This window comes from Hyaena hyaena, unplaced genomic scaffold, assembly GCF_003009895.1.
Source record: "Hyaena hyaena isolate Hyena2069 unplaced genomic scaffold, ASM300989v1 scaffold_13, whole genome shotgun sequence".
Taxonomy (NCBI): Eukaryota; Metazoa; Chordata; class Mammalia; order Carnivora; family Hyaenidae; genus Hyaena; species Hyaena hyaena.
In genome coordinates, this window is record NW_024080645.1 from 4252180 (window position 1) to 4267115 (window position 14936).

General features: G+C 51.9%; 1 protein-coding gene across 1 annotated transcript in view; it reads right to left on the reverse strand.

The window, feature by feature from the left end:
• Window positions 1-2265: 2265 nt before the first annotated feature.
• The window catches only part of BNC1 (basonuclin 1), a 31046-nt gene continuing 18375 nt past the window's right edge, over window positions 2266-14936 (reverse strand). The window contains 4 exon segments of the mRNA XM_039216582.1: window positions 2266-3580; window positions 8547-10414; window positions 12756-12991; window positions 14174-14273. Of these exon segments, the coding sequence (XP_039072513.1) occupies window positions 2896-3580; window positions 8547-10414; window positions 12756-12991; window positions 14174-14273 (2889 nt within the window). The 3' untranslated portion in view covers window positions 2266-2895.

Here is a 14936-nt window from a genome sequence, read left to right on the forward strand (position 1 = left end):
GGGGGCGCCATGGGGGTGAAGCCCCAGGGGTTCCCACCCCGTTCTCTGAGGGCAGGAGGTGAGGTCGGCTACCGTGGCCACCGTAAGCCGTGTGGTGGCATCCTGCGAAGTGCATGTTCAGAAGGGCGACCACGGGGGAAGGCAAAGCCCACAGAGGTCACTGTGAAAGGCGAGCCGGAAGGATGGAGAAGCCGCAGGTGTGGGGAGATGTTTTAGGACCCTGTTGACCTTGAGAAAGTCTCTGGATTGTATACTAGCTGCCAAGGCAGGTTCTGGGCTGGGCACACAGTGCTGGTGGCTGCTTCCTCTCCACCCACTGTGAAGCAGGGACGTGGAGCCCTCCCCCGACGGGGGGGTCGGGGAGGGCAGAGGGGGCATGCTGTTACCTACTGGAAGGGCAGATAAAACAGGCAAGGAGATTAAAAGACTAATTATAATGGAAACCAACATGACAATAAACTATTTGTAAAAAAAATAAAATGAAAAAAATAAATAAAAGACTAATTATAAAACCTGACTTAAAAAAAATCCTTGCATGTTTAAGAAAGAAAGAAGCTGAAATTCATTCTACTTTGAGCACGGCTGTGAGACTTCTCTGACAACAGAGTGTTTTTAAGCAATCACTGTATTTAATTAAAAATTTTTTAATGGTTTATTTATTTGAGAGAGAGAGAGAGAGAGAGAGAGAGAGAGAATGAGCAGGGAAGGGGCAGAGAGTAAGGGAGACACAGAATCCAAAGCAGGCTCCAGGCTCCGAGTTGTCAGCACAGAGCCCGACGCGGGGCTCAAACTTGTGAACTGCAAGACCTGAGCCGAAGTCGGACACTTAACCGATTGAGCTACCCAGGCGCCCCAGGTATCAACTTATTATTAAGGAAAATACAAAAATGGGGCATCTAACTTCAGCTCAGGTCATGATTTCATGGTTTGTGAGTTTGAGCCCCACATCAGGCTCTCTGCTATCAGCGCAGAGCCCGCTTCAGGTCCTCTCTACCTCTCTCTCTGTCCCTCCCCCCGCAAATAAACATTAAAAAAATAATAAATTGGTTCACAGCCTCTCATCCCTGTGAAATAACCACTGCATTTTCTTTGGAGCTTACTCATACCTGCACCTCCTGTTTGGCTGTGGCCATGGTTACTGATACTACTACCCGTCTGCCTGCTTGCCCTGGGTTCTCAGCTCTGTAAAAGTCATAAAGTGTGTGTAAGCACGCGCGTGTGTGCGCGACTGACCATAGCACCCGTGCAACACGGCGTCCATGTGACAAAGCCAGGCTTACAAATGTTTGCCTTTTTAAACAAAAACATATGGCATATATTTTTATTAAATCATAGAAAACTCATTTGTATACAAATTGGTTCCATTTTGGGGAAACTAGAATCATAAACAGCTGGGTAACAAAACTGTGGAAAGATACATTTCACTTCACGCAGAGACCGAGTGTTGTCACGTTTATTTTTTTAAAATGTTGGATCAATCCGTTAATAGGTTGTTGGCTTTTCTCGCCCTTGTGCGGGAGGAAGAATCTCTCTCTTGGAACCTCCGCTCCTCTTTGAGGATGTTTTTCATTACTGAAATCAACCGTGAGTTTAAAAAGACGGTTAACCCGAAGTCTGAATACAAGGTCAATTTCTTTCCCCGCCACAGGCTTGCCGAGTACCACAAATGTCAAATTTCGAGAGGTGGTCTCTTTTCGTAGGGACTGATTAAGCTTCCTTTCTACATTGGCACGTGTCCAAGGGTGTGGAATACATGTCAGAATAAGTTAAATATTAAGACGTACAGTGTGGTGGTGAACGCCCTATTTTTCTCCTACTGGGTGAATCGGAAAGTTCGCCCTAACCTTACAATATTTATAAAAGGGTGAGGACCGAGGGACCCAGTGATACTGCAAATGCACCACAACCATCAGAATCACGTTCTCTAAGCGCTTCGGCCGAGTATTTACAACGGGTCTTGCCAGAGTCATGCCTGCATTGCTTCCACGGGGGGCTGGATGGGCCAGACACGGAATGAAAACGGGCAGCAGATGTGAAGTTCAGGCCGATGCTCTTTGTGCCCTGGAGCAGAGACCCAGGGGCCACACCGTGACCGATGACTCGCGTTAACAAACACAAGTTAAATATTATCAAAATTACTTTAAATTAAATTGAAGACCACTATGTTTAAGTGCATGAAATCTCTCCCTCCCCTCTCCGCCCCCGAGCTTCCGGAACGCACGCAACACGGCAAGAACAGACACCCTTGGGAATGACATCCACGTTCCTCTGTGTTGAATGCGATCTGCTTCCTCTAAGAACTGGAGGTCCATGAGACCCCTGGAGGGGACAAAAATAAAAATAAAAGCAATCTTCCACTCCAAACAGAGGCATAGTCTCAAAAAGTCATTTCCCCCCAAACCTTAGTGAGTCTGCAATCCAGACTCACTGAAAGCAGGAACTAAAAGATGTGATCTTGGCCCTGGCTCCTTACCCGTGGTGGCGGTCTGCTTCCCCGGGACGCGCAACTGACCCTTAGCCCTCGTGCAAAGCCCGACCTCAAGCTGCCTCAAGGTCCCGGGCTCCTGTTGTCTATCTGCGGACCCAGAGCTCTCCCAGGGAACGTGTAAACAAACGTGGGGAAAACTGTATTTCTGCAGGTTTTTGGCAGGTCAGGGAAAAGCCTCTTGGGCTACGAGAAACAGTAGGGCCTTTGGGCTGCCCCAAGGCTGACTTCCTCCAAGGCTGGACTTTGAGCTCGCCCTGCCGTCGAAGACTCTGAAGTCAATTCCAGGACTTCTTTGCCTGGCCTGGCCCCAAGCCATGCTAAGCAAAACTGGAGACGTTTCTTTGGACTACCTTATTCCTGACTTCTGACCCACACGCTTATCCCTGCACACCCGCTCCACCTTCCCGTTACTGCAGAGGACTTGGGGACGGGGCCAGGCTCTTGTGCAGGTTGGGGTTCTGGCTGTGCCTGTTCCGGCTGCGGACAGACGAGAACATGGTGTTGCAGCCCGGAACTTTGCACTTGTGGAGCTGGCGGAGGTGCACAGTTTTGTAGTGAGCCCTGAAGGTCCCTTTGTTACTGTATGTCTTTTGGCAGATGTGACAGGTAATGGGCAGCCCTGAAGGCAGGCTGGCGAGGCTCTGGTCGGCCTTCTCCATCAGGACGCAGATGGGGTACTCGTCTTCCCCGGGGACGAGGCTCGGCCCGTTACAGTCCTCCTCGCTGTCCTCCATGAGCACGGCGCCTTCCTCGCTCGCCCCGTCTGAGTCCCAGGAGGAATGGCTGCTGCTCTCTGACTTCATGCTCGAGGTAGTACTCAAATCCAAGATGGCGCCCTCGCTCGGCGGACCCGAGCTGTAGCCCTCCAGGCCGGCACTGTGGACTTGGGTTATTGGGTAAACCAGACTGCCCATCCGACTCGTTCCCTTGAAGATGACAGATGTCTGGGAGGCTTGCTGGGTGAAAGCCACATCCTGATAAGGTTCCTTGGCCACATCTTTCAGAAGGTAGGCTGCACGGAAATGGTCTTCGGGGCTCATCAATGCTTCTGGGCTCAACACTTTCTGGTGGAGATTTAGGTTTGAACTGTGTCTACAAGAGCGAAAATATGGTTAGCAATGGGTTGGGCTGTTGTGAAAAAACACTCAACATTCCAAGTGGAGACACGAGGTGGATGCCACAAAACACTTATGGCACAGAAGACAATGAGGGGAGATGGGTGAAATGCGCGTCCAATGGACACTGGCCCAGTGCCGTCCACCACTCGTCAGAAGTTAGCACTGAGCCAGAAAGCTGACAGTCTGGAGTCTGGGAATATGTAGTCCTTAACTTCTACCTCGTGATGGACACATACCTTCCTGGACCTCAACTAGAAAGAATGGCTAAGCTACTTCAATTAGGTCAATTCACCCGAGACCCTGCGACCAGGGGAATCCCAGAGAAAACTGGTTCCAATGAGGAATTAAGCAGAGGACTTTATTTCAAAAAATTTTTTAATGTTTATTTAGTTTTGAGAGAGAGAGACAGAGCGCAAGCAGGGGAGAGGCAGAGAGAGAGGGAGACACAGAATCCGAAGCAGCTCCAGGCTCTAGGCTTTCAGCACAGAACCCGACGCGGGGCTTGAACTCACGAATCGTGAGATCCTGACCTGACCCAAAGTCGGAGGCCATCTAGAGCTGTCCTGTCTGGTATGATAGCTTGCTCCTCCATGACCACAGAGGTCCCAAAATGTGGCTGTGACATATGCAGAAATGACAGGATTTTGGATAGACTCAATGAAACAAAGTTCATCGTGAAAAGTCATTTCATCTGTGTCTTTTCATACTTTCTCAACGTGCCTACTAGAAAATTTAAAATTTTCCGTGTGGCTTGCATCATGGTCTATGGCAGTCACACACCTGTCACTGCAGAAGTTCCACAGGTGAGCAAACCTGATTGACAAGAAATTGTGTGTGTGTTACAGAGAGAGAGAGAGAGAGAGAGAGAGATAATGCGAAGTTCAGTTTATATTTGCAACGTTTCACTATAAACCAGACAGGTGTTTTGCAAATGCAGCATTGAACACACCACCAACCTTCTACCCAATGATTACTCCTGAAGGGCGGATAATGAGTATCCATTATGATGACACATGCTTACTCGAACAATATCATTTAGACGTAACTTGTCAATCAAAGAAGTCGGCCCGGCTCCGATATCCCCTGCTAACTTCTAACTAGCAAAACCAGCCCTGACCACACGGGTACAGTCTTCAAGGTGATGGGAAAATGGTCCCAAACAGGGAAAAGAGCCTCCCTCACCGGTACGGATGGGAGTGCATGCCAGGGCCAGCCTGGGAAAAGCTCCCCGACCACAGTAACTACGAACTGAATTTTCTCTTTGAAATCTCTGAAGATGTGGTGGTGATGGTGGTGGTGGGGACACGGGTGGAAATTGAATCCTATTTCAAAAAAATGTATCAGATTTGCTATTCGACTCCTCCTTTCTATCCCTCACACATTCTTTTTCCGGACGTACTCAGAACTGCAGGCTCAGATCACCCGCTCCGTAAGCAAGTCTTATCAACGGCTGGGCTGCCCTGTGATTATGTCAGCAATCTGGGTGGAAGGGGCAGGTACGGGTCGGCGGAAAACCAGACACTAGATTGACACGTAGGCCCCAGGACAGAAGGCGGTTAAAAAAAAAAAGTCAGACAGACACGCTCACTGGAAGCTTGCACGGGAAGGTCCCTTCTGTCACGCTCCGTGGACGTCGGAGCGAAAGTGTGGGATCCTCCAACCTTCTCCTAAAGCCTCCGAGGGCCGCGTGCACCCCCTGGGGAGCCATGTGCCCTCCAACCAGTCACTACCACAAGTGCAAAGCCCTCTGGACCGTGTGCCAGCTTCCTGCTTCCAGGACTGTGGATGCTGCGCCTGCTGGCCGTGTGTGTGTGTCTACCTGACACTTCCATCCCTCCCCACCACCCCCAGGCTGGTTTCTGCCTCCTTAGACTAGCGGTTCTCAAAGTGTGGTCTGGGCCCCCCTAGTGGTACCTGAGCCCCTTTCAGGGGTACCCTGAAGTCAGAACTCATTTCATAAGGGCACTGAGACGTGATCTGTTACGACGTGATTTGTCTTTTTCACTGTCGTTCCTTCACGAGCTTACCATGGTTTCCCAGAGGCTACGTGACATGTGGTCTGGGAACAGGGTGGTGCAGAAGCCGATGTAAGAAGCCAGCTGTTTTCTGCTAAGCCAGACGTTACAGAGATTTGCAAAAACGTAAAAACAAAGCCACTCTTCTCACTGAGTTTTTGTTTTGGAAGTTGGACTTATCTTTCATTAAATGCCATGTATATGTTAACATATGATAGGTTTATTAAACATATAATAGGTTTATTACTTTAAGGGATGAAATTCTGGTACTTTTTCAGTTTTAATTTCTAACACAGTAAACACTGATACTTCTACACCCAACTAGGCAACAGCTCTGGAGGGCCCCCAGGTTTTAAGAATTTGTGAAGCGGTTCTGAGACCAAACTGACTGAGAGCTGCTGCTCTCATCATGCCCCCTCTTCCAGGAAGCCTTCCCTAACTTCTCAGAGTCTAGTTAGGTGCACCCACTATGCGCCCACAGCAGCCTGTATATCTCACCTGAGAGCAGTCCCTGCAGCGAGCTGAAATTGCCAATTTACTGGTCTGTCTCCCTCATAGGCCTTTGTGAGCAGTGATTGGGTCCACAGCACCTCACAGAAGGTTCTTGAATATTTTTTTTGGCTTCAGAAGCACCCAGGGTGCTGTTCCAGCCCCTTCCTGAGGGACCCTAGTGACTCTGCTGGTGGTGGCTCCAAGGAGGGAAGAAAGTTATTCTGACAACAGAGCTCTCGTCCCCAACCCCCAAGAGCCCACAATGCAGGTCCTAAAATGGTGCCATTTGGGGGGCTCCTGAGAGGCTCAGTCGGCTGAGCATCCTACTCTTAATTTCGGCTCAGGTCATGCTCTCAGGGTCTGTGAGATTGAGCCCCACGTGTGTGGACAGCATGGAGCCTGCTTGAGACTCTCTCTCCCTCCCTCTCTGTCTGATCCTACCCCCCCTCGCTCTCTTACTCTCTCTCAAAATAAATACAAATTTTTTTTAATGTTTTATTTATTTCTAGGAGAGAGAGAGAGACAGCGTGAGCAGGGGAGGGTCAGAGAGAGAGGGAGACACAGACTGAAACAGGCTCCAGGCTCTGAGCTGGCAGTCAGCACAGACCCCGACGCGGGGCCCGAACCCACGAACCGCGAGATCATGACCTGAGCGAAAGTCAGACGCTTAACCGACTAAGCCACCCAGGCGCCCCTCTCTCTCAAAATAAATAAATCAACATTAAAAAAATAAAATAAAATGGTGCCATTTTAATCAGATTCTAGGGAAGATGCCTTCCTGGTTCTAGACCAATGGAATTAGTAGTTTAAACTTAGAATTCAAGATGCTTCCCTGTGGGGGGGGGGGGACTTCTAAGGTAGTGGGCGCTGTAGGCCAGGACACGATCATAAATATCAAGGATAATCTGCCTGATAGGACTGTCTCTTCTTCGACAGAACAGCCTTTTCATGCACAAAGCCTCCTCCTGGAGGAGGCAAAGGAGGAGTCCCCTCATCAGGGGACGCTGAGGCTTTGGTTCCACATGCCAGCGACCGAAACGGGAATTTTAACTTCTACCACCCATGCTCTATCCCCCTTGCTCAAGGCGAGCATGTTCCCATGAGCCGGATCAGGAGCGTGTGGGCAGTACCTGTACCCTCCCCCTCTTCAGGAAATCAGGTGTCGCGCTTTGCACGGAGGTAGCAGTGATGCTGAAATGCTTTACAGCAGGCTGTCCGAGCAGACATGGGAATGTTCTGTGAACGGCATTTCATCACAGAGTTAGTCTTCTCCTTAAAGCCTCCTGGTGTCACCTCCTGGTTACGCACAAGCTGCCCTTCACAGGCTGGGGAGGAAGGTGGCGGGAAGGGTGGTTACGGGACTCAAGCTCATGAAGAAGAGCAGACGCCCGGCAGTAATGCCAGTGCCCCATCCCGGACTGATGAGATACGCTCGGTACCTGGGCGCCTTGCAAACGGGTTGACGCTGTGTGCCACTCAGAAAACCCCGCACCCAGTGTCTCTCACTTTTCAGCCAGCATCACAAACCCCGAGACAACCTGCTAAGTGCCTTCGTTCTTTGATATCTTAATAATTAAAAAATCTTCGGGGAGCCTGGGTGGGGGGGCTTAGTCAGCAAAGTGTGTGACTCTTGATTTTGGCTCAGGTCATGATCTCACGGTTAATGACTTCGATTGAGCCCCAAGTCACCTAGGGGGCTCTCTCTTTCCCTCTCTCTCTGCCCCTTGCCTGCTCATGTGCGTTCTCTCTCTCTCAAAATAAATAATAAACTTAAAAAAAATTAGAAACCTTCACCCAAGCAGTTATTCCTTTCTTCAGACACAGCTGGTTAAACAGACATAAAAGAAAATATTTCGTCCAATGGGCGTCATATCATAAAATGAAAAGCAGACAAGTTTGGGGAAGTTACGCTGAGGATTGTAACCCCCGCTCCTCACCACTGCCTCATGTGAGACCGGCTCACGATTCCTTACCCCAAACCATTTGGGCCAGATGGGTTTCTGAATTCAGAGCCGCTCAGACTTTAGCGAGGCAGAATGACTGCACACGCTGTAATATTTTGTTCATGTCCCCGTGATAAACACATTGGTATGTCTGCATGGAGTATAGAGTAAAAAAGTCCACACCTAGGGAGATTTAAAAAAGATCACCAACAGCCTCACATCGTTTCAGATCAGGTTTAGCACCAAGCGCTGAAAATTCAGGAACGCGGATCAACAGAATCTGTTCTGTTCCCTGCAACAGCAGGCGCTGTGATCCCCTGGGGACTCAGAGACGCAAGCTCTCAGGCCTCCCCCACCCCACCTGCAGAAGCAGAAATTCGACGGGCAGGGCTGAGAAGGATGTGTTTTAAGGACCCTCCAGGTGATCCGGAAGCCCTGGGAAGTTTAAGACTCAGCGCCTCGGAAGACCCGCTCACAACAGGCCTCTTACCTGTCCCGGCCCCTGCGCGAGGGGAAGGCGGCTTTGCAGCCTTCCGCTGTGCACACGTGGGCTTCCCTGGCGTGCATGTTCTTGTGGTGCATCTTCACGCCGCAAGCGTTCTTAAAGGTCTTCTTGCAGATGTCGCACTGGAAGTGTTTTTCTTCCTTCTGCCTGCCTGGTGCGTGCTGACCCACGAGGTCCAGTTCTGTAGAATCTTCGAAACACGGAAAAGCCACTCCCCTGCCGGCCAGAGCGCCCAAGAGCCCGCCGGCCAGCAGGCGCTGCTGCAGCCGGAGGTGGTCGGGAAGGGGCGCGCAGGGCTCCGTCCCAGGCGCCAGGTGAAGCTCACGGCCGCCGGCGTCCGGCTCCCTCGGCGCTGCGGTCAGCACCTGCCTCTGCTCGCACTCGGCCCCCCTCTCTGAGTGCTGCACGGCCTGCTCGGGGCTTCTGCCCGTGGCCCCGCTGGCCTCGGTCCCCGAGTCTCGACGGCAGCGCCCCTCTCCTCCGGGGAGAGGCCTCCCTGGGCCTCCCGACCGTGTGCCCTGGTCCCCGGGGGCTCCTTCTGACTCAGGGCTCCAGGCCTCCGGCTCATCTCCGCTGGCCGCCCGCACGGGCCTGTCTTCATCTGAGCTGAGCGCCCGCCTCTTTTCGTCAGCGAGCCCCATGGTCTCCTTCTCGATTTTGATGGGCGTGCTGGACTTGCGGGATTTCTTCTTGGGGAGGGCGTCCAGCGGCCCCTCGTTCAGAGCCAGCTGCTCCGGGATGGAGGATGACAGGAGGGGCAGGGAGGGCAGCACCCCGGGCGTGTGGGCCAGCTCTGCCGGCGTGGCCGGGCTGCGGTAGAAAGGGAGGACCGGCTGGACCGTCTTCAGGTTGGGGAAAAGCACCCCGTTTTGCCCAGTGCTCGGGAAGGCCGGCTGGCCCCCAGGGGCCTCCCCGGCGCCGGCAAAGCCGGGCAGGGGCCTGCAGTCGGCGGGGGTCACGGCGAAGCCGGGGCGTTGGTAGCCGTCGGAGGCGGCCAGGCTCAGGCTGCTGCGCAGGTCTTTGTCTCTGTTGTTTCTGTTCATGGGCATGTGCAGCCTGGGGTTGGGGTTGGCGCTGTGGCGGTTACGGCTCCGGAGGGAGCTGAAGACCATGTTGCAGCCCTCGATGGTGCACTTGTGCTTGATCTTCAGGTGGACGGCGTTGTAGTGGATCTTGAGCGTGCCCTTGTCGTAGAAGGTCTTCTCACACGCCGTGCAGAACACCCGGCCCTTCTTCGTGCCCAGGCTGTTCCTCTCGGACTTCACCTTGGCCGCGGGCGACAGCCGCGCCCTTTCCAGCTTCGTGATGACGCCGTATGCGCCCGAGTCACTCAGGTGGGCGTGGTCCTCCTTTTTCGCCACCGCGTCGGGACAGTTCAGACACGGCTCTTTCTCTGCTTGAAAGGGCGTGGAGCCGGGAGTCACGAAGCCGGGGCCGGGGAAGGGGCCAGGGATGTCCTGCTTCGGGTCCTGACTTTGGTCCTGGCCTCGTTCCAGCACATACTGCTCGGGCAGGGACCCGATCAGCGTGGGCGGCACAGGGTTGAAGAACTGGAACGGAAGCATGAAGGTCATGTTGTTGATGAGGTTCTCAAAGGGGTGCAGGCTGCTGGGGTTCCCCTTGTCCACGGCGGCGGGGAGGCCGGCCCCCCTGTGGCTGCAGCTCTCGATGAAGGCCCTGATGTCCACGTTCGCCGATGGCGGGACGATGACCGACTGCTCGTCTTTCTCTTGGATCGCCATCAGCTCCACGATGGACTTGGTCTCCCCGAAACGCAGAAACTGCTGCAAGGTGGCCACCTCTTCCTCACTGGTCATGATGCTCCAGTGATCCAGCACCTTGCCCGACGCATCCTAAACCGGAATTAAAAAGTGCAATTAATTTTACTGCTCCCCGCCTTCTTCTCTAGAAGGAGTCGTGCGGTGAGGGCCCCCATGAGGGCCGCAGGGCACCCTGGTTCACAACAGCAGCCGAAACGACCTCTGGATGAGCACGGGGCTCTCGGAGTCCGGCCCCACTCATACTGCTCTCCTAGGCCAGAAACTCCGGGCAGAAAATAAGCTGTGCAAATTGTAAGCAGTGGTCCAGAAGAGAGAAATAAAATTAGATTACTTGAGCCTGAGGGAAATTAGGTGATTATTTTCCATCTTATTTCAAACCAATTGGTTGTCCTGCATTAGGCATAATAATTTCCCCCTACTAAAATTAAAATATGTATCATTTGAACAACGGTAACTTCTCTATCTAAAAAGTATAGCCGGAGCAATCAGGCCTCACACAGCTCACATATTTTTTTCTGCTGCGAGTTTAATAATCTTCCCAAGCAACTCACATCAGAGAGCAAATGAACCTGTATTGATCTACTGGTCGTGTTTGCAAAGCAGAGCTTTAATTACACTGGAGTGTTGGAGATCTTTCCAACTCTAGCAAGGCCTAACTTTTCCCAAAACTACAATAAATATTTTATCACAGAACATGTATTTGATGGCCTACTGAGATTTTTCACAATGCATGGAAGAGTTTTGAAGATGATGAGGGATGTAACATCATAAATTTTTGATGCACGAGAGGTTCAAGGTAATTGATTCCATATTTTTAATCCTAACACTAGAAAGCAAGATTATTAGGATCATTAAATATTGATCTATGTCATAATGTAAGATCATAATGCTACTCTACATAAAAGATTGCTTTGAGCCTTCTGGGGGGTCCTGTACCCCCAGACAGGAAACGTGTCTCCAGAGGAACATTGGGGGCTTCAGGGTTCGAAAGAAATGGGTTCAAATCCTGGGTTGGCCATGTACCACCTGAGTGACAGTGGCCATGATTCAGAGGCACTCGGGGCTTCCGACTTTTCAACTAGAAAGTGGGGATGATTTACCTGCCTTGTGAGATTTCACTGGAAGAAAGTTCAAGTTGATAAATGGTCATGAGTGTTTGTGTTAATGAGATGGCCTGCCTGGAGGAGACTGAAGTGTATGTTGGTCTTGGAAGTATATTCATCTATTCATCGCCCAATAAGTATATTCAATATTCACTGAAATTTTGACATTTTCTTTTTAAAAAATTTTTAAAAAATGTTTGTTTATTTTTGAGAGACAGAGAGAGACAAAGAATGAGCAAGGGAGGGGCAGAGAGAGAGGGAGACACAGAATCCGAGGCAGCTCCAGGCTCTGAGCTGTCAGCACAGAGCCCGACGAGGGGCTCAGACTCACAAACTGTGAGACATGACCTGAGCCGAAGTCAGACGCCAACCACTGAGCCACCCAGGCGGCCCTGAAATGTTGTCACTTTCTAGCGCGGTGTCAAAGAAAGATAAGGGCTGCAGCTGTTTCATGGCAGAGAAATGCGATCATTCGTACCAGGAAAGATGTCCTTTGCTCGTGGATATGAAACGTGAGGTCTACCTCCATGACCTGGCGGAGAAGGAGGTAAGACTACTCTGCAAAATAACAAAAAGGGGGACGGGGTGGAGGACATGGCAGAGAGATGGAACGCCGGGTGAGGCCACAGGGAGCCGAGGAGCGAGAGGATGAGCAGGAGCCGGAAGCAGACACACCACGGATGACAGCACCCGAAGGAGGGCCTGCAGTGGGCAGCACGGACCCGCAGCGGTCTGCCTTTCTCGCCCCCACACCCTCAGAGAAATCGGCACAGGCAGCGCCTCGTGTCCCTAGGTGCCTGTGGACGTGGAGCAAATGCTTTATCGTGGAGCTGGCTTGGCAAAATGCGAGTCAGAGAACATGTAATTGCCCCCACATCCGGAAGTTTCACAGAGATCTAGGGGAAAGCACCGTGTTTCCCCCAGAACATGAGGTGGGGGCTTAAGCCATTAGAAAAAATATTTAAAAATTTTTTCTTAAGTTTATTTATTTTGAGAAAGATAGAGACGAGGTGAGCGGAGAGGGGGAGAGGGGCAGAGACAGAGGGAGAGGAGAGAATCCCAAGCAGGCTCCGCACTGTCGGTGCAGAGCCCAATGCGTGGCTTGAACTCACAAAACCGTGAGATCGTGACCTGAGCTGAAACCAAGAGTCGGATGTGTAACCAATGGAGCCACCCAGGCGCCCCAGGAAAAGTATTTAGGGAAGGATGCCCATCAATGGCTGGAGCACTGTGGGCAACCGGCTTCCACCAGTCACTGGGCCACGGATTTGGGAAGCGGCTGCGGGAGAACAGGGCCACGCTCACCATACCTGCAGCACGTAGCCCCGGATGTAATCCTGAAGGGTCCAGTCCAAGGCGTGGAGGATCTGGACAACCTCATCTTGCTTCAACACGCTGAAGAGCCGGTCCAGTAGGATCTTGAGGCGAACAGGGATGGCCTGCGTCCCGTAGAGCATGAGGCTGCTGATATCAAACACCACATTGGACTGGACGATCTCCACCTGGCTTGTGGGGTACACGGGGGGGATCCTCAGCTTGCTGAGGGCTGAAAAATCAAATCGAAGAAGAGGAAAAAAAATCCCCCAGTGATATGTAAATGATTAACAATCTTTTTTTAAAAAGTTAATTTATTTTGAGAGAGAGAGAGTGTGGGTTCAGGGGAGGGGCAGAGAGAGAGAAAGGGGGAGAGAGAGAATCCCAAGCAAGCTCCGAGCTGTTAGCATGGAGCCCGATGTGGGGCCCAAACTCACGAACTGTGAGATAACGACCTGAGCCCAAATTAAGAGTCAGACGCTTAACCGACTGAGCCACACAGGCGACCCTTGATTAACAATCTTAATAGTTATCAGGCTCTAAATTATTCACAGGAACTTCTAAAATAAAATGGACTGGCTTGAGACTCTCCCTTCTTCCCTTTGGCATCTCTAAGGAGTACGAAATAGCCCCAAGGAGGGCAGGTGCAAGGAAAAGGGGTAAAGCCATCTGTATGTGGCAGGTGCATAATCAAAAGATGGAAAAATCAGGAAGAACAAGATCTACTGGTGAAGAGCCCAGGCTTGGGGATCTGACAGATCTGGGTTCGTGCTCTCATCCGTCACTTCTGTCATCAGGCTCTGCTGATTTCAGCCACCAGAATCTGTGCCGTCCAATGTGACAGTCTTCAGCTACACATGGCTGCTTAAACTTATTACATTTTTAATTTTATTGAATTATTTTTACCTTATTAAGCTATTTCGCTCTTTGAATTTGATCAAATTGGAAATCCGGGTTTTCAGCCACACCAGTCACATTTCAAGCACTCAGCAACCGCATAGGGCTAGGGTGGGATTCTGGGTCCGGCAAACCGAAATATGGGATGCCCACTTAAATCCGAACGTAAATCTCCCACAAACAGCGAGTGAGCGGGACAGGCTCATACGAAAAATATTCACCGGGACATATTGAAGCTTAGTTGTTGTATCTCTGAAATTCAAATTTAACGGAGCATTCTGGGTTTTATCTGGCAATCCTGGAGGCCGCCGCATTAGACGGCACAGGACACTGCCATCACTGCAGAATGACAGACCACGCCCGTCACACAGAGTTGTTACGTTCAGAGAGATCGTGTATAAAGCTCTCAGCCTGTTAGCCAGCGGGGGGAGGAACACACAAGGGCTCGTCGTCTGGGAATGGATTCAATGTCATCCCCGGACAGATGACAGACGGCGGGGAGAGGAGACATAGTTACCGTGGGCCACCCATCCGTGTCTGCACTGCTCACACTGGCGGTGGTTGATCTTCCCCGGCTTGAAACTCTGGCAGCTACAGTTGAGAGTGCAGCCGATAGCCTGCGGGAGCGAACACAGGCCCACGGGCACGTGAGTGACGTGCGGGGCTCTGCTGGGCGACATTCGCTGAGCAGCGTGTGCCCAACATGCCCCAGGCCCAGGCGGGCACACGGTGATGAGAAGCGGGCCCGGGAGGCAGGGACCATGTCACACAGCTGCCCTGAGCGTGGGATCGGGCTGGGAACCCCGACCGCGGTCCGTGGGAGAAAACAGGGTGCTTGTTAGTGAGAGCACGTAAGGGGGGGCAGTCAGACCTCCACCACGTCTACATCCAGCGAAGCAGTCGCCCCTGGAGGTGACGCAGGGGCCACCTTGGATGATCTGGAAGAGTGTGATCTGAAAGGAGAATCACCCAAAAGTGGCTGTGGCATAGGCGGAAAGTCCACTGGATGGCGGGTGTGATATGGCCAATCGCACCGAGGACGACCCGACTGCACCCTCTGCGCTGTGGGGCTGCTGAACCCAAACAGGCTGACAGCCCTGTGCACACGCCCACCTGGCACGTCCAAGTGCTGCGTGCGAGGTGGGGGTGCCTGGTGTGCATGAGGGTGTGTAGTGGGAGTGTGCGGTGGGGTGTGTGGCATGCAGTGAGGGTGTGCGGTAACGTTATGTGGTGGGGTGTGCAGTGAGGGTGACGGTATGTGGTGGGGTGTGCAGTGAGGG